Source organism: Nicotiana tomentosiformis, chromosome 11 (genome assembly GCF_000390325.3).
Source record: "Nicotiana tomentosiformis chromosome 11, ASM39032v3, whole genome shotgun sequence".
In the NCBI taxonomy this organism is placed as follows: Eukaryota; Viridiplantae; Streptophyta; class Magnoliopsida; order Solanales; family Solanaceae; genus Nicotiana; species Nicotiana tomentosiformis.
In genome coordinates, this window is record NC_090822.1 from 97980227 (window position 1) to 97998772 (window position 18546).

General features: G+C 37.8%; 5 protein-coding genes across 5 annotated transcripts; 1 reads left to right on the plus strand and 4 right to left on the minus strand.

Annotated features, from left to right (window-relative positions):
- Positions 1–520: 520 nt before the first annotated feature.
- LOC104089357 (uncharacterized) lies at positions 521–1144 on the minus strand. Its single transcript, XM_009594225.1, has one exon. The coding sequence runs from the start codon at positions 1142–1144 to the stop codon at positions 521–523; it is 624 nt and encodes a 207-aa protein (XP_009592520.1).
- A 111-nt stretch (positions 1145–1255) lies between these two features.
- On the minus strand, positions 1256–4090 carry LOC138901900 (uncharacterized). Its single transcript, XM_070189698.1, has 5 exons — positions 3919–4090; positions 3111–3553; positions 2875–3041; positions 2370–2745; positions 1256–1423 (listed from the first exon to the last, which is right to left on the minus strand). Exons 1-5 carry the CDS (start codon positions 4088–4090, stop codon positions 1256–1258), a joined length of 1326 nt encoding a protein of 441 aa, XP_070045799.1.
- Positions 4091–6770: 2680 nt separating this feature from the next.
- Positions 6771–7172, minus strand: LOC104089356 (uncharacterized). Its single transcript, XM_009594223.2, has one exon. The coding sequence runs from the start codon at positions 7170–7172 to the stop codon at positions 6771–6773; it is 402 nt and encodes a 133-aa protein (XP_009592518.2).
- A 1459-nt stretch (positions 7173–8631) lies between these two features.
- LOC104089349 (probable receptor-like protein kinase At1g49730) lies at positions 8632–13698 on the plus strand. Its single transcript, XM_009594217.4, has 7 exons — positions 8632–8811; positions 9454–9712; positions 11131–11183; positions 11293–11360; positions 12674–12763; positions 12906–12972; positions 13051–13698. Exons 1-7 carry the CDS (start codon positions 8745–8747, stop codon positions 13365–13367), a joined length of 921 nt encoding a protein of 306 aa, XP_009592512.1. The 5' UTR covers positions 8632–8744; the 3' UTR covers positions 13368–13698.
- Positions 13699–13906: 208 nt separating this feature from the next.
- On the minus strand, positions 13907–18346 carry LOC104089348 (dnaJ protein homolog). Its single transcript, XM_009594216.4, has 6 exons — positions 17852–18346; positions 15955–16120; positions 15689–15830; positions 14869–15145; positions 14579–14777; positions 13907–14412 (listed from the first exon to the last, which is right to left on the minus strand). Exons 1-6 carry the CDS (start codon positions 17999–18001, stop codon positions 14090–14092), a joined length of 1257 nt encoding a protein of 418 aa, XP_009592511.1. The 5' UTR covers positions 18002–18346; the 3' UTR covers positions 13907–14089.
- Positions 18347–18546: the final 200 nt, after the last annotated feature.

Consider the following 18546-nt stretch of genomic DNA (forward strand, 5'->3'; position numbering starts at 1 on the left):
GAAGGAGTAATGATCTTCATAGTGACACAAAAATTGTGTAAGCTGTCTTCAACAGAAATATTATATAGTGAGACCTCTCTATAACATCATCTTTATATAATAGTCATTTACTATAAAAGTCGAGTTATTCTCGAAACTGAATAATATATTATGTTATAATATATGTCTTCTATAACAGCATTTCACTATAGCAACTAAAAACTTTTGAAACAAATGACGTTGTTGTAGAGAAGTTTGACTGTAAAAGGATTGGAAGTTCAAGTGTGAGGTGTGACACACTAACTCAAGGCGAGAAAATATATGACAAAATGAGGTCACCAATTAGTAATAAAGATCAAACTTACATTTTTTTTTTTTGGTAACTATAAACTTTATTTACCAAAAAGCATATGTACAGCTCAAGAAAAGAAAAAACAAACTACCACTTGTCAACTAGGCTAAACATAGTCCCAACCTTCAGTGACTTGCCGATTAGCTATCTAATTTCCATACATTTCTGTACTAACTATTCTATGTAGTCTCATGGGTAGAAATTTAGACTTTGCAGCTTCTTCCTCAGTGACAGCTTCATGCTTCCTCTATAGAATATCTCTTGTATAATCACTCTAACTATCTCCCCCGCTAATCTTTGTCTGTGCTGAAATACTCTAAGATTCCTTTCATGCCATAGTTGATATATACTGCCAGCAATTGCCATTCTGTAAATTTCATCAGATGAACTTTTTCCATTATGCTGTGATATAGCCCATTGTACTTCTGCATCCCATTCCATAGGTTGCCGATATATACCTTGCCACTGTAACAGTTTTTGCCACACTTCAGTAGATAGTGTACATACATAGAACAAATGGGATATACTTTCCTCAGCCACTCCACACATAGGACATGTTGCATCATGTATCACTCCCCATCTCTTTAGTCTGTCCCTTGTATATAATCTACCATGAGCCGTGAGTAGAAGTATGAAGTTCCATTTAGCTGCACTCTGATTGTTGCAAGTCAGCCTTCTCCAGGACACCTTTGGCACATTACCCCTCAGCTTGCAATAAATGTTGTTGATAAAGAATTGATCCATGCTAATCATCTCATCCATACTCATTCCAGCCTGTATGACATATTTGTGTGCTTTCAAGATTTTCTGCATTATCTAATATGCTTGATTGCACTTGGCCTCCCAGATGTAACTCGTTCCCCCATAATAGGCATGTACCCATCTCACCCATAGTTTGTCCTTCTTCTTGCAAACATTCCACAGCTACTTACAAATTGCAGCTTTATTCCATAACTCAACATCAATGAAATTTACACCTCCTGCAGCTTTGGGATAACAAAGAGTTTCCCATGCAATCAGTGCCTTATTCGACTCATTTGCCCCACCACTCCATAAGAATTTTCTGCAAGTTGCCACAATTTCATTTATAATCTTCTTAGGCAGTATAAACACTTGTGACCAAAATGTTTGTATAGAGAATAATACACTATTGATCAGCATAACTCTTCCAGTGTAGGATAGAAACTTGGTTGTCCACCCCGTGATTCTGCCAAGCATTTTCTCTAACAGGGGTTGGCACTGAGTAATAGCCAGCCTCTTAGAGCTTAAAGGCACCCCCTAAGTACCTGAAGGGAAGCTCACCTTTGGGAAATCCAAGTACATCTAATAATTATTGTTGTAAGACTAGATTGACTCCTCCGCAATACATTGAGCTTTTGGTTGGATTTGTAATAAGTCTCGATGCCTCAGAAAAGGTCTTGAAGTAGTTGTATAATAATTGTACATATTATTTATCACCCTTGCAAAACATCATAAGATCATCCGCAAATCCTGGCTGAGTAATCTTGGTCCTAGCACACTTGGGATGGAATTTGAAGGCAGGATTCTTTGTCAATTGCTTCAGAAACCTACTCAGGTATTCCATCATAATTACAAACATGTAAGGTGACATAGGGTCCCCTTGCCTTAGACTTCTCTTGGCAACAAATGGCCTACTAGGCTTGCCATTAATAATGATTGAATAAGAGATTGTCCGTAAACAGCTCATAATCCAATTGGTAAATTTAACAGGAAAGTACAGCCCGTGCAACAATTGCTCAATATAGATCCATTCCACAGAGTCATACGCCTTCTGCATGTCTATTTTAATCATACATCTAGGGGAAATACATTTACTTCCATACCCCTTTATGAGTTCATGGCTTTAAATGATATTATCACTTATGATTCTGCCTGGTACAAAGGCTGCTTGGTTTTGGTCAATCAAAGTAGGCATTACCAGTTGTAGTCTCTTGGTGAGAATCTTCGAAATGATTTTATATAGCACAGTACAACAAGAAATGAGCCTAAACTCTTTTATTGTTAGAGGGTTCTTCACCTTAGGCACAAGTGTTACTGATGTGCAGTTAATAGGCTTAAACATGTTGCCTGTGTGAAAGAAATCCATAACAGCAGAGATGATTTCTTCCCCTACTACCTGCCAACTTTTCTTGAAGAAATGTGAGTTGAAACCATCACATCCAGGAGCCTTCTGTTCATAAATGTCCTCAACTGCATTGTATACCTCCTCTCTTGAGATTGGTTCTATCAATTTTAGTTGTTGATCTCTGGTCAGCTTATGTCCTTCATCAAGTACATCCAGTTGAACTGTTGGTAATATATCTGCTGCAGACCCAAGTAGATTTTGATATTTGATAACTTCTATCTCCACTTCTTTCTCAGTTTGTGCTATATTACCATCTATAGTATTGAGTCTTCTTATTTAGTTATAAGCAGTCATGTTCTTCATGCGAGCATAGAAATAGGCAATGTTAGTATCCCCTAGTTGTAGATATTTCACTCTTGATTTTTGCTTAAGAATGATTTCCTCAGTTAGCACCCACTTTTCTAGTTGTTGTTTCAATTCCTTCTCCTTCTCGGCTAGTTCTACCTGCTTCTGGGGATCTCTTGCTTCATGTTGTATTTCAGCCAGCTTCTTCCTGTAATATTCCACCTTTTTAGTTGCTTTTGAAAACTCTCTACAGTTTAGTGCATTTAGCTTATGCTTGACCTATTTCAGTTTACACCAAATTGCTTCCATCCCCCGCACTTGATGTACACAATTCCACTGGCTATTCACCAATAAGAGAAAATAAGGGTGCTGCGCCAAATGATTGAAGAATCTGAATGGCCTAGCCCCTTTGAATCCTCTCCCTCCAATTTCTATAGCTATAGGATTATGATATGAGAAATAAGGATCTAAGGTTGTAGCTTCCACATGTGTCCAAGTAGTCATCCATTCACTATTTACAAGAGCCCAATCAATCTTGCTAAGAACATGGTTATTAGTCCATTTATATCTTCTTCCAGTAGTTTTAAGCTCCACCATATTAGTGTCCACCATAAATCTCTTAAAGTCAGCAACCTCATATTCCTGCACAGGATTTCCCTTAATTCTGTCATCATAGTGCCTTATAGTATTATAATCTCCCATGGTAACCCAGGCCTCATGTTGTATTCGAGCAATAGATGCTAACGCATCCCATAGTGGCCTTCTAGCAGCCACACTGTGCAAACCATAAACTACAGTTAGTTAAAACCCCACATTCAAAGCACATATCCTCACATCCCCATGAACAAGCTGTGGGTGTGTATATATTTTAGTAAATACAATTTCATTTGAATTCCATAATATCCATATTCTACCCCTTCCATTTGCATCATAATTTGAACACCAATGCCAACCTGGGGCTACCCTTTTAATTATCTGTTCAGCATATTTTCCTTGTACCCTATGTTCTAGTATTGTAACCAATCCTACCTTATTGTGCTTCAGAAACTTTACTAACTCCGCCTGCTTATATACTTTATTCAGGCATCTGACATTCCATGTAATGAGCTTCAACATTCCGAGTCAGGGGGTTTATCCTCTAGGCCCAAATAACTACATTGTCCACGAGCTCCTCCAGTCCCTTCATCCACCTGAGATTGATGTTGTGTACTTGGTAATCCTAGAGAGCTGAATGCATTTGTTACTGCCAGATTGCCATTTTTGGAGGTATTCTGACCACTTCGACTTGTTGATTTGTCTCTGACCTCTATCCAATGATCCTTTTGCATCTGATGTTGTTTGTTTTTAGCTAAGGGTGGCAAGTGGGTCGGTCCCGGGCCTAAACGTGCTAAGTGGTCCGGTCCAAACGGTCCCAGCCCCGGTCCCGGGCCGGTCCCAAATTAAACGGGCTAAACGATCCCTGGCTAAATGGTCTTTTTGTAGGGACCGGCCCGGGACCGTTTGGTCCCAGGCTTAACGGTCCTGGCCTGCGGGCTAAGTGGGCCCAACGGATTTTTAAAAAAAATTAGGGGGAATAGGGAAAAAATATTTTTAAAACTTTTTTCTTATAGAATCAATAGCAAGTTTATAAATTTCCCCACCCTCTGAAAAATGAGCAAACAAATTTATAAGTTCTTCAATATAAACTAAACAGTTAGAAATAGTAGGATGATATTGCCCAGAAAATTTATTTGTAGCAATATAAATTTTTTCTAAAAAATCTACAAGTATTTTAACATTAGCCCAATCCTCATTTGTAAGGTGCTCATCATCATCACTTACATGTGCATTAAATGTTGAGTTTATGGGTTTTCTATATTCATATGCAATAACCAAACTTTCATACATGTAATTCCATCTAGTTGGACAAGGTTTAGGAACCTTTCTTTCTCTTAGGCCAAATTCATCGCATCTTTTAAAATTTTCTCTAAGTCTACTTCTACGGTTTGAATAAAAAAGGCAGTTAAGAGCCATTTTAACCTTTTCAATTTCAATATTTAAAATTCTCATACCATCACCCACAATTAAATGGTAAATATGACAAATATATCTAAAATGAAAAATGTCACTAAATGCAGGATTTAGCGTTGTGGTAAGCAAGGCTATAGCGTTTGTATTACTAGTAGCATTATCCATTGAAATTGACATTATTTTATCACTAATGCAAAAATATCTACAAATATCTGTAACTGTGCTAGCAATAAACTGTCATGTGTGACATGAATTAATTATTCTATAAGAAATAATGCGCTTTTGCATTATCCAATCCTCATCAATCCAATGACTGGTAACAGTAAGATAATCACAGTCGTTACCACTTCTATCAATATCAGTTGTAATAGCAATACGACAATTTATATTAGTAAATAAATAGCGCAAATATTGTTCATATTCATGTTTATATTTATAAATATCGCTCTTTACGGTTGTGCAAGGAATACCTTTATAAGTAGGATTAAAATTGTTTCTAATATAATGCACAAAGTTAAGGTCAGAAGGAAAACTATAGGGTAAACACATAACAGTTACCATTTTTGCCAATTCTTCCCGATCTTTTTTTGGATCATAATATAAAATACTACCGGTAACAGTGTTAATTCCCGGTTGAAATTGATTTGAACTGGTACTAGGGTCAACCTGACCAGGAGTAGGTAGACTTTTCCCCTCGGCCAAAGCTTTCAGACGAAGATATTTCACTTTATCTTTAGGGTGTTTCAATATGTGTCTAGCCAAAGTTCCCTCCCTCCCTCCCCCTCGATCCAAAATATTTAAAAACTAACTTCGTGCCACAAATTTTACACTTAGCCTTATTTTCTGGAATTAGTTGAGTAAAAAATGGCCAAACGGGAGATGTTTTCGTCTGTTTGCTAGGTTGTCTAGAAAAAGTAGGGGTAGTAACAGGAGTATCAGATGGGACATCATTTGGATTAGCAGGGTTATCACTAGTTGGGTTAACATCAGGAGCAGGACTAGTTGGTGTATCATCATCCGGTTGAGTTTCATCAAAATCTATTTCCTCGTCATCATTTTCATCAATAGTTGGATTAGAATAAAGAGCATTCATTAATTCATGGTCTAATTGTTCACCAGCTCAAATATTATGGCAAAATTGACTTTCAGTAAATTGTAATAAACTATTATCGCTATCAAGAATAGCAGGTGTAGGACGGATATGGAGTTTGGTTCGGGGAGCCCAGGTTAGTGGAGGAGGAACAGATTGAGCACTAGATTCGTCACTCTTGGATTTTTCCTTATTTTTACCAAAATTATTTTTTTAAGGAAGCCATCTTAATTAATAAAGTAATAGAAAATAAATAAAACAAACAAAACTATAATATTAAAACTTAAGAGTTGAAACGAGTTTACCGAATTGACGAACAACTTGTTGAAAATTGATTATCGTTGAAGACTTCAATTCATCAACTTCACAATTGTTTCACGAATTGTAACAACAAAGTAAGCAATAGTAGCAATTATAGAAGAAAATTAGAGAGAGATTGTGATAGATTGAAGATTTTGTAAGAAAAATGAAAGAATGAGGGGGTATTTATAGTTGAAAATAGGAAAAAGTATAGTTATAAAAAGTTTGGGATTAAAACAAAGTTGGGGGGATTAAATAACTATTTTATAAATAGCCAACGACTATTTTTGACAGCCCAACGGCTATATTTAAAAAAAAAATTAAAAATATAGCCGCTGGGACCGTTTGGCCCGCTAAGGGACCGGTCCCGGTCCCGATCCCTGGCGGGCCAAATGATCCCGGGCCTGGCGGGCCCAAAGCATAGGGCCGGCCCACGAGACCGGCCCAGACCCACTAAAACCAGCCCATACTGTCCTGACCCATTTAGCCTGTTTGGCCCTGTTTGGCCCGCGGTCCCGGACCTGGACCGGCTCACTTGCCAGCCTTATTTTTAGCTGTATCATTCTGGACCTGCACCTGCTTGTTCATTGTACAAGCATTCCTACCTGCTAATCTCTCCCTCGAGCAAGTTGGTTGTTTTGAGGCTGATCCTGGATATCATCCTTTTTCTTTAGCCACATAGTCTTCTGCTTCCCCGACATCCCTTGATCAGGTGGAGTGGCTTTTGTTTGCCCATCATCTTGGCATCTATATCCACTTTGTAAGCAAGATGGACAATAGACAGGTTTCCAATCATACTTTATCTCTTGATCAAAGATCTTCCCCATAGGATCTCTTGCTTTAATGGATTCTGGTAAAGGCTTTGTAACATCCATTTCAATAAGCATCCTTGCATAGGAGACCCTATCAATATTTGTAGTGCATTCATCTGCATAAACTGGACGTTCCAGCAAACTACCTATCCTGCTTAATGAATCCATACTCCAGCAACTAAGTGGGAGATTGGGCATCTTAATCCACAGGGGGGTCATTCAGAGCACCTCCTTGTTGAAATCAAAATCAGCCTCCCAAATCTTAACAATAACTGGTCTATTATTCATTGTGTGAGGACCAGAGAAAAGAACCTCATCTCTATCAGCTATACTCCCAAATTTTACCAGGAAGAAGCCTTCGTTGTGATAGTAAACTTTGGGCTTTGCAATATATTTCCACTTACTTGCAATAAACCTCTCCACTGCTGCAATAGTAGGTGAATTCCCAACTATATACAAAATTAGTGCATGTTTCCATTTTTCTGTTTCTCTGTCAATCTCCTCTTATTGTAATTGAGCTACCAATTCACCCTCTACAATAATTGGTGCAATATATTTCAATTTCATACCTCTGGCAGCGAATCTTTTCTCATTGAATGGTGTTGCCCAGGTTTTTGGTACCTCTATTGGTTGCTCTGCATCCATCTCCCTTTGTTTCTGCTCATCGCCGTCAGCCTCAGCCTTATTCCCAGATCTATGCAATTTCCCCAAATTTGCTTCCTTAGGCCATTCCTTCATAATTGTTTGATTCGTTGGTGTTACGTCCATCAGCGCCTTTCTATTTGAATTTGTAGCTGTTGTCACTCCCATCGGCGTCTGCTGATTGTATACAGGTACAGGTGTGGTCACCGGAGTTTGACCATTTTGACTCTTCCCTACATACAATGCTAGAGTAGGGGACTTATTTAGATGGATTGAAGTTCCTACACCTATGACTTCTTTCAGCAACTCCGCCGCATTCTTAGCAGCGATTTTGTTTGCCTTCGTCGGTCGTCCTCTAGGCATTTTTTGACCCCTGCGCACATTAGTTTTACCCTATCATGCGCTGATCAAACTTACATTAAGAGCCTGTTTGGACATTAAAAAAAATTCCTTTTTTCCAAAAAAAATTTACTTTTTTTCGAAATCAGTGTTTATTCATAAAATTTCCAATTTTCACTTGAAGATGCATTTTGAAAATTTTCGAAAATTTAAAAAACTCCAAAAAACTATTTTTCAAAATTTTTACTCATAAAACTTCAAAAACAACCCAAACTGAAATTTATGTCCAAACACAACTCTAAATTTCAAATATTATTTTCACTTGAAAAAAATTTTCATCATTTTTTGGAATTTTACAATTTTTATGTCCAAACGCCTACTTAATCACACACTACGGGTTGCAAACCCAATTTCCAATTTACTATATTACCCTTCACACCGTGGACCCCACCACCCTAACGACCTCACAACTGCCGTTAATGTTTAACCGTTAGCACCCTTTCTTTCATTCCTTCCAAATCATATACTATAACAGAAAATCAGATATATATTCTTATTCTATTCTCCAACTGTTAACAATAATAGCAATGTTTACCTAACAGAGCAAAAGTAAAACGAAAAGGACAGTTAAAGTTCCCAAATTTATTAAAGCAAAGGGGAGGCATATGTTCGATTTTTAAAGTCAGAAGCAACAATGGGTCATAATCAGTTAACTGACCCACTTTCCACTCCTACTAGTATTATTAAAAGCTCCTTCTTTTTCTTGTCCTTCTTCTGCAGTATCTGTCAATGGAAGCTTTGATCTTCAAGATCAGGCTTCTTATTCTTGCTTTGGTTCATTTCAGATCTCATTCAGGCAAGTCCAACTGGCCGAAATTATGTGAAAAATTTCATTTCTTCAATTTTAACTTTAGTTGGTTTAGTCAAATTGTGTTGTGGTAGTTCTTGCGTCTAAGATTATGTGTAATTGTGTGGTAGTTTATTGAAAATTTTGTTTTATAATTACCCTGAAGTTAAATTTTGAAGTGGGTTTTCAGTAAAGTTGTAATTTTGTGAATTGATAGTAAGTGATCTTTACTTGTCATTTTCTGCTGGCTGAAGGAGTATCAGCTGCAGTTTTGTTATGAAACTGAAGTTGAAATTGATGTGAATTAAAGAAAATTGTAACTTTGTGAATTATAAAGATTTTGACTTCTCTTTTGTTCTGACTGGAGAAGTGTTGGTAGCAGCATTGTTAGTGATTTTTATTTATATTTTTTCTTTTTCCCCCCCTTTATACTGATATTGCCAATTGGTGATAGAAAGAAGCTAAAAGGAAGGGAAAACAAGAACAAGAAGAAAAAGTTAGAAAGTTTTACTTGACTGTTTGAACTTTGAACTAAAAGGCATTAATATTTTACTAATATTATTAAGTTTTTTTATGGTATCTACTGCTAGACATAAAGTTAGCCTTGAAAATCATGGGATTTTTTGTTTATGAATTTTTAATCAATTTCAGGTCCAATATCCTTGGTGAAACATTTTTCTTATAAAGACATAAAGAAAGCAACTGATTGTTTTAGGAGAGTTGTTTATATCTCTTCCAAAAGAGTTGCTTACAGAGCCAAATTTCGAAATGGCCGTGCTGCAATAGTGAAAGAAGTCCGAGCTGCTGAAGATCAGGATGATACTGCCTTCTACAGGGAGGTACAGATACTCGGTCGCTTGCATCATCGACATGTTGCTGCACTTAATGGATTCTCTAGTGGCCCTAAGAGGTTAATTTCCTTAGCTTTGGCTTGATTATGTTTGTGAATTGTGGAAAGGGTCCCGTGTCTTGCTGATTATTAATCTAACTTTGAGATAGAGTGGGAGAAGGAATGGGTTGATTGTTTCTTGATCAAATTATGATCACAATATAATGTGGGTGCTATAGTATATTGTAAAACCGGATTATTAGTTTTTCCCCCTATCTGGAGAAAATAAATATGTACCGATCATATTCTCTGAACATCTAACTTAGCTGCTGATGATGGTAGTCATCGTATTTCTCTCAAGAAGTGCAAGTAGTTGGACATACTAAACTTTATTACTTTCAAACACTTACCTGTGACTCAAGAGCACCCATATTTGGAAAATTTGTTCTTTATTGCTGTGTTTCTTCCTGAATTGCATGACATTCTTCCCCTTGATATGCACGGTATCTCAATTTTCTTCTGAAGCTCTTTGTAGTTTCTGATAAGTTTTGTTTCCCCTGGTTTCCGTTAAGTTAAAATATTTAAGCCTGATGCCTTTATTTACTGTGATAGTGCTTCATTTTAAACAGTTCTTTAACAAACCTGTACGAATTTATTTTATGAGTAACCCCCAATTAGAACTTCTCAATGTGTTCATTGTAATTTTCCAAATGTAACACGTATCCTATATTATTTACTTTTCCAGTTTGTTGAATTGTACGAACCACCAAACTGTTAGAGACGAGAAACTTTAGTATATTTCTTTTACATCTTCAACACGCTCCTCACGTGCAAACCTTTTTTTAGCCAAGAGCATGAAAGTATTTGTGATAGTTCTGATGAGAATCTGATCTAGGATTTCTGCAGAGAACTTTTCTGTGTAAATGCATGCATGCCACATAACATACTGTTTTAGGAATGTGAGAGAATCGAATAGAAAGGGAAAAAAAATTGAACCTTGAATTGGATTCTTTTGTGTGTATAGTTCACAGAAATCTGGCCTTTGCTTGATATTTTCTTATCATCGATTATTTTGATAAATCAATTTATGCAAAGATTTAGTTAGCTCGAAAATCATTGCAAAATATTGACTTCCAGGAGCGATGATATTCCAGCTCTAGATGAAATGATCTCATGTCAAATTCAATATTCCTTCTTCGTTACTACATCATGAGGTCATCATTTCTTGTTTCCACAAATGAACCTAATCAACCTATGCAATTGTATAGTATGGATATCGCATGTAACTTAGCTACATCCCGTCACATAATACAATTAAAATTAAAATATCATCAGAGAGTTTTATTGCTGATTGCAGTGGATATTCCTTACTCCCTACAGTTTCTGGGTGCAGAGTTTCCTTTTCTCTTTTTTTTTATTTGTTGCCTTTTCGTTTTTCTTTTCTTTTATTCTTTTGGCTTTTTCTCCCTTCTTTGATAGCAGATCTTGTCTACTTTCAGGTTTTTAGTGTTTGAAGATATGGAAAAAGGAAGTCTGAAGGAACACCTCTCTGGTAATTTTTTAAGGAGAAGCCTTCAAAAAAAAAAATCGTTTTTCTTTTTCTTCTGCCATTTCGTGTTGAGTTTGATGGATATGCCTCTAACTAAATGTGGTCCTTGCAGATCCTCTGAAGACTCCATTGAACTGGAGAATAAGGTTGCAGATAGCCGTTGGCATTGCTGCTGCTGTGGTATGTTCCTGAAGCTGCATATCATGTACTTATGCTGATTATTTCCATATTATGCTTTTTACATTTTTGAATTACCATATTGAAGATGTAGTTATTGGTAGACTAACTCAAACAGCCAAACCCTTTAGCACAGCCTCAACAGTATTAAATATAGACTCTGGGAAACCAGTATGGAGAACTATTCTAGCATTATATACATTTTCTCACCTATTTGGTTTCAGATTCACCTTTTGTTGAAGTAGTGATGAACAGTCCTCCCTTCTGTTACCACTAGTAATATTTGGTCATTTAAAAAGTTTTTCTCGTGGTGCGGGTGGTGAGGGGGGAGTGAATCGGAGTAGAGGAGGCCTAAGCTGCAAGTCATGACCTACCTAGGCTGCAAACTTTGTGCTCCTAGTATTTGATGCCAGCGGCTTAAATTCCGAGTAGTCTTTTGCACATGTTGTATACTTTTCCTGATGTCATTTGAAAAATGTTGGTTTAAGTACATGCTCAAGATTCTTCAAGGTTGTACCTAACCCGTCTTATGGATTTTGGAACAGGGGACGGGAAAGCTAACTTTCCATGTTACCAAAAAACTGAAACTTCTGTCTTCCAAAGCTGTTTCCTGAAAAACTGAACTTTCAAATGACCTGGATATTAGAGATCTGCATAAGACGGCACCTCTTGTAAAAAAATGTGGTCTTTGGAGAACATTTAGCAGCACAGACATATTAATTAGTTATTGAAGACATAAGTTCCTGTAGTCTTGTACTGATGGGGAGAAAAACTTCCCCATGATTCAGTCATAAAAGAGATGATTTTCTGTAGTCTTGTAGTATGCATGGTTAGGCGCAAGTCACGAGTTCAAATTTGTTGCGAACAATCTGGTATTTAAGTAGAGAAAGGTAGATGGCCGATTCATTATCCACCGAGTTGTGAACCATGCGTCAGCTAACACAGGGATTTCTCAGTTAAAAAAAAAGAATCTTGAACTTAACACTCATATGTCCTTGCAGTTGACAAGATAGTCTTAGTTTACATTCCATGATGCATTGAAGATCTCAAATGGGTGTAGCCACTCAGCTCCCTTCAGGAGGTCTGGAGCATACACCAATATAGAGTATACTCAATATTTATTATGATCGTACAAGAACTGCATGTTTCTGTTGCAACCTAGATGAAATTGCAGGAGTCACACCTGTGATCGTTTCTTAGTTCAGAGTAATACAATGTAATATATGCCATAAGAATGGACACAAATCTATTTATATATATGCCATAATATATGCAGAATTGTTAAATAACTGATGGTTGTTTCAATCCCAATGTAGGAATATCTCCATTTCTTTTGTGATCCGCCTATGTACCATGTTTCAATCAGTTCAAGTACCATCATGCTGGACGAGAACTTTACAGCTAAAGTAAGAGTTGCAAACTTAAGCCTATGTATAGTAGAATTGCTTCATTGTCACATTTGATGTCCACTTCAGACCTGCATCATCTTTTGTTAAATTAGTCAACAGTCGTCAAAACAATGATAGTATGTATGATTCCTTGTTACAGCTCTGTGATGTTAGCCTTCTTTCTTCTGAGAGCAACATTCCACCACCGAAATCTAAATGCTCGAAAGGTATGATGCTTTCTGGTATCACCCTCAGAGTATACAGGCCATAGCCTCTCTTCAGTTCTTGCATTGCTTATCTTGCAGAATGTAGAGATGAGATCTGCAAACATACAATCTACCAGCTTGGTTTATTGATTCTTGAGTTAGTCACGGGTCAATCCTCAGAGGACGGAGGCGTTGACTTAGTTCAGTGGGTCCAAGATTCTCGTCTCCGGAGAAGGTCCATTCACCAGATGATAGATCCGGATCTAGGAGACAGCTATGATTTCAGAGAGCTCAAAGCTCTTTTGGCAGTTGCAAAGATGTGTGTCCAATCCATTCATAAGCCAACAATAAAAACACCTCAAATTTTGTGGTTTCTACAAAAGAAACTGGGCATCAGCCAAGGAGCTCCCCAATGACTGGATATTTACTGTGATTACCAATACTAATAAGAGATTGGATTACATTGGTCTCCTGCCTCAAGTAGCTGAAAAACTTGGACGAATTCCCTCATTTTTATTTCTCAATTTGTTAAAATTAGCATTGTAGATCATTGCTTCTGTAAGTACACTACACACTAGATTTTTTCTGTAATTAGTCTTGGGGATTATCTAGAATTCATTAGTCCCATAAGCACTCTTTAGCCACCTTCAGTTGCACGTAAGTCTATTTTGTCAGTTTGTAGAAGCAGAAACAAGACACATTGTGCATACCTTGTGCAAAATCAGATGTGAGTTTATTTCTTTTTCCCTTTTCTTTTGCCTGCAAAGTATTAGATTGAATTCCATCTAACTAAATAACTAGTTAAACTGTCCAAGATTCAAAGTTAAATAAATGAATAAATTAATTCTCTCAAGGCATTCAACGACCCTCTGGCAAAACAGGTTAAGATTTCTCATTGATGTTAAGACATTATGCAATGAGATCAACTCAATAAATTAGATAACGTCCAATAGGATGAAGGAAATATAATACATTTCTATTTCAATAAAGCGACTAGCAGAGTACATTGCTTTTCCAAAACAACAAAAGAAACAGATACAATAAACCAAGCAAGAACCAAAGTTCAAGCTGGTTATTTCTTGCCGTCCAGTATATCTTATTATCTGCTATTTCACAAAAACCTCTTTATAGAAACATGTTACTGCTGTGCACATTGTACTCTCTGTCCTCCACCACCATGCATCTCATCATCCTCATCATATGCCTCTTGTTGAGCTGCCTGTTTCCTTCTCATTTCCTCCTCAATATTCACATCATGTAAAGAAGTCTCCTCACACTCATCCAATTCCATGTCTGTGTACTGTGACTGAGGTCTTGGTGGTAAGATTGCCTCCAGAGCCTTCACCTGTTCTGTGTTCAATGAATCTGGGAATTCAACGACGAAACGAATGTACAATTTGCCCCTCATAAATGGCCTCTGATACATTGGCATTCCCTCATCATTGATTGCCTTGAATTGATCTGCAGTAGTCGGAACCAAGAACGAAGAACCAACGTCAATAAGAATATTTCGAACAAGCAAAAGGCAGATTCAAGATTTAAACTTAATGGCTTCGTTACTGGTTTTTCACATGTATATCTACGTATCATGTCGAAATTCCTAGGCAAAAATCAAGGTGATACTAACCAGGTTTAACAACTTCCCCGGGATTTGATTTTATGAGGAGTTGTCTGCCATCCAAGTGTGTCATTATGAACTGGAAGCCACATAAAGCCTCAGTTAGACTCAATGTGTGATCTACAAACAGATCGTCGCCCTTTCTCTTGAACCTCGGGTGGTCTTTCTGCTGGAGCACAAAAACTATATCTCCAGTAATTGTATCAGGCTGCAACAATATATAACCAAGTAAGTAACTACCTTAGGCTTCGGTTAAGATTGACATATACAAATAAAAGAGAGAAAATAGATCATCTTACCGCTTCATCAGCCTCTCCAGGGAATGTAATTTTCTGTCCATTTTGCATGCCTTTCTCAACATGAACTTCAAGGACTTTCTTCTCCTGAACCACTTTTTCACCTTTGCACCGAGGGCACCGATCCTTATCGTCAATAGTCTCTCCAGTACCCCTGCATTCATTACAAGCGTGCTGCATTTGCTGGATCATTGAAGGGCCAAGTTGTCTAATTGAAACCTTCATACCACTACCTTTACAACCAGAACACTTCATTGAAGCACCAGACTTCGATCCTTTCCTGCAGTTACAGAAACAAACCAATACAACATAAGTAATGATTTATAAACTCAAATTTGTGAAAAGATTTACCTCTTTTCATTTCTCATGACACTTCTTTGTATCCTTTTTTTAGTCTATTCCAAAAGAAATGACACTTTTAGATATTTGAAGACCCTTTAACCTTAACCTTCCAATTTAACCCTAAACAACATCCTTTTATAGTCATGAATGTCTTAACATATTTACAACTACAAATTCCAATAATATATTTTACCCTTAATGACATGTTATTAAAGGGGCAGCCTTGTGCACTAAGCTCTCACTATGTGCGGGGCCCGGGGAAGGGCTCCTGCATTCCTGCAGGAGGCTATTCCCAACCTCAAAACCCGTGACCTCTTGATCAGAAACTTTACCAAGGCTTCCCCTCATGAATGACATGTTATTATAGTAATGAAATGTATATATACCAAAAACTTTCTTTTGTACTAAAGACAATACGAGTCTAACACTGTCATATAAAATAAAAGTGAGAGAGTAAGAGTGACAAACAACAAATACTGACCCACTGCACTTGGAGCAAATGACATTGCGCGAAAGGGAGAGTTTTTTGGTTATCCCACTGTAAAGGTCCTCGAGAGAGACCTTCAGTGTATGCACTACATCCTCACCCCTTCTCTGTCTTCTTCCTCTGCTGCTACCACCACCTGCTCAGCGACAACACTTTGTGTTATTTAACTTTCCAAGACACGAAAGATGCAGAAACTAAATTCAGCAAGAGAACTTGATGACATATTTAACAAGCATCAAATAAACGCCACGAGATCTAACCTCCAAATGGATTGCCACCAAAGAAAGATTCAAAGATGTCAAATGGATCATGCATTCCGCCGCCGCCACCCATTCCTTCTTTTAATGCATCTTCTCCATACTGATCATAAATCTCACGCTTCTGTGAGTCACTCAACACCTCATAAGCTTGAGCAAGCTCCTTAAACTGCAGGAAAAGAACAACTTCTATCAGATGACTCAGATCATATTCACACTGTCAACCTAAGTTGCTCGGACACAGGTGTGGGTGTCCGACACTGGTGCGTTCGAGATGTAAATTCTAAGATTTGGGGATACGGATCCTAGTACGGGTACGGATGCGGGGATCCAGCTAAAAATAATTCAAAAAAATAAAAATATCTCTAAATTATGAATTTTTTTGTGGAATACTTATGACAAGAGTGGGTTGCTCTAGTGATAAGCACCCTCCACTTCCAACCAAAAGGTTGTGAGTTCGAGTCACCCCAAGAGCAAGGTGGGTAGTTCTTGGAAGGAGGGAGCCGAGGGTCTATCGGAAACAGTCTCTCTACCCCAGGGTAGGGGTAAAGTCTGCGTACACACTACCCTCCCCAGACCCCACTAGTGGAATTATACTGGGTTATTGTTGTTGTTGTTGTTTGTGGAATACTTATATATAGCTTGTAAAGTGAGGATTGCCACACCCGTGTCACAAGAGTAGGTTGCTCTAGTGGTGAGCACCCTCCACTTCCAACTAAGAGGTTGTGAGTTCGAGTCACCCCAAGAGCAAGGTGGGGAGTTCTTGGAGGAAAGGAGCCGAGGGTCTATCGGAAACAGCCTCTCTACCCCAGGGTAGGGGTAAGGTCTGCGTACACACTACTCTCCCCATACCTCATTAATAGGATTATACTGGATTGTTATTGTTGTTGTTGTTGTAAGTCGTAGATAAGTAAAGGATTGATTTCCTAAATAAGGTATGCAATTTTCTTCAAATTTACCCTAGTTTTGATTCTAATTTCGGGAATCAAATTATATCTCGTCTCTAATTTTTCCGTCCCTCGTCAAAGTACCCAAACTTATTTGACCAAATCCGGTACAGATCCCATGCCACATTTATACTAGTGTCGTGTGACACGGGTGTGGCACCTAAACTGACGTGTCAGAGCAACTCAATTGTCAACTAGGAAAACTAGGTTTGGAAAATTTCTAAGTTTGACCGGGATTTGACTTTGTTGATATCGGATAAATTGGAACATGTTCATTTGGTCATTTGAGGCTTGTGTGCCAAGTATGGATGGAATCCGGATTAGTTAGGCGTGAATCGAAGGGGTTTGGACATTTGCGGAATTACTGGTCTGTAGCATAGAAAACCAACAACTTGGGAATAGGTAAGTCCAACATACCATTCTGAGAGTAAAACACATTGACTCGAGTTTCCACCCAAACCCGTTTGACTTAAGAGGTTCATACATAAACTTGTCCACAGACACGCATGAACATACGACTTAATATCATTTGTTCCAAAGTTACAAAATTCTCTTAAAAATGACTCTTAACAGCTTCAGTGATACCCCTAAAACTACCACTGAGAAAGAACAGGGGGTTGCAAAAGCACCCATCTTTACAGCTTCAACTAAGCCAGGCCGACCTCATACCAACTCCACCACCACCACCACCACCCAAAATAAAAAGCAAATAATCAAATCATCAAAAAGAAACAGAAATTTTCTACAATATTGAGAATGCGTAAACTCTAAGAAGCACCTCAACTCAAAACATTCACACAGCCAAAAATTCCAACTTTAGCCATCCTAATTCCTAGTTTAAGCAAATATAACAGCATAACAACAACAACAACAACAAGAAGAAGCAGCAACAACACATAAAAAATGGATGAAACAACGATATAACAGCTAGAGATGGTGAAAAAAAGGGGTACCTTTTCAGGGTCACCACCCTTATCAGGGTGATTCTTCATAGCAGCTTTTCTATAAGCTTTCTTGATTTCATCATCTGATGCATTCTTTGACACACCCAATATTTCATAGTACCTCGTATTATCACTCTTCTTTGGTCCTCTCCCAAACATCTTCGTTTCCCCTTCTTTACTTCTTTGTATTGTAACAATAAATAAAACCAACTAATTACTCCAAGAATATTTCAAAAGGGGTATATATAGACTAATTACACGGTTCAGATTTAAATCTTAATAAAGGTCGGAATGGGAAACTGGCCGTAGGATGTTGTGAATATGGAGAAGCCTCTAGAATTCTCTTGTCGATTAAAATTCCAATGATGATTTTCGTTTTTGGCAGTGGGTGCGTATTTGCGTGTGCGTGGGTGGAATGTAAACCGTTGGATTACAGAATTGACGGTGGGGATCGGGGTTCTAGATTGTTCCATTTTGGGAGACCAGCTTCCTAGTACATTCTCCGAAAAAAAGAAGAGGACGGGGAAAAAATTGTACATTATTATAAGAACGCGCTCGTACAGTTAAAGGAAATTACACTGAAACCCCCTATATTTTTTATGACTCTCCTGCAACTTAACCATCCTATGTTTCTATTCTTGCTTTCATTTTTGGGAATATGAAATTGTTTTTTTTAAGTGGTTGTAACAATTCGACAGTTGTGA

Bases quoted from the DNA above. Each gene is read 5' to 3' on its own strand.
- LOC104089357 (XM_009594225.1), bottom strand. From the start codon at position 1,144: ATGCAGAAAATCTTGAAAGCACACAAATATGTCATACAGGCTGGAATG.
- LOC138901900 (XM_070189698.1), bottom strand. From the start codon at position 4,090: ATGCAAAAGGATCATTGGATAGAGGTCAGAGACAAATCAACAAGTCGA. The intron at 3,554-3,918 runs GTAGTTATTTGG...AACTAACTGTAG, and splicing joins TGGAGGAGCTCGTGGACAAT to TTTATGGTTTGCACAGTGTG. The intron at 2,746-2,874 runs GTGGGTGCTAAC...CTAAATAAGAAG, and splicing joins TTGAAACAACAACTAGAAAA to ACTCAATACTATAGATGGTA.
- LOC104089356 (XM_009594223.2), bottom strand. From the start codon at position 7,172: ATGCCCAATCTCCCACTTAGTTGCTGGAGTATGGATTCATTAAGCAGG.
- LOC104089349 (XM_009594217.4), top strand. From the start codon at position 8,745: ATGGAAGCTTTGATCTTCAAGATCAGGCTTCTTATTCTTGCTTTGGTT. The intron at 12,764-12,905 runs GTAAGAGTTGCA...TCCTTGTTACAG, and splicing joins ACGAGAACTTTACAGCTAAA to CTCTGTGATGTTAGCCTTCT. The intron at 12,973-13,050 runs GTATGATGCTTT...CTTATCTTGCAG, and splicing joins GAAATCTAAATGCTCGAAAG to AATGTAGAGATGAGATCTGC.
- LOC104089348 (XM_009594216.4), bottom strand. From the start codon at position 18,001: ATGTTTGGGAGAGGACCAAAGAAGAGTGATAATACGAGGTACTATGAA. The intron at 15,831-15,954 runs GTTAGATCTCGT...GTCGCTGAGCAG, and splicing joins TGGTGGCAATCCATTTGGAG to GTGGTGGTAGCAGCAGAGGA. The intron at 15,146-15,688 runs GTCAGTATTTGT...CTGTAACTGCAG, and splicing joins ATTTGCTCCAAGTGCAGTGG to GAAAGGATCGAAGTCTGGTG.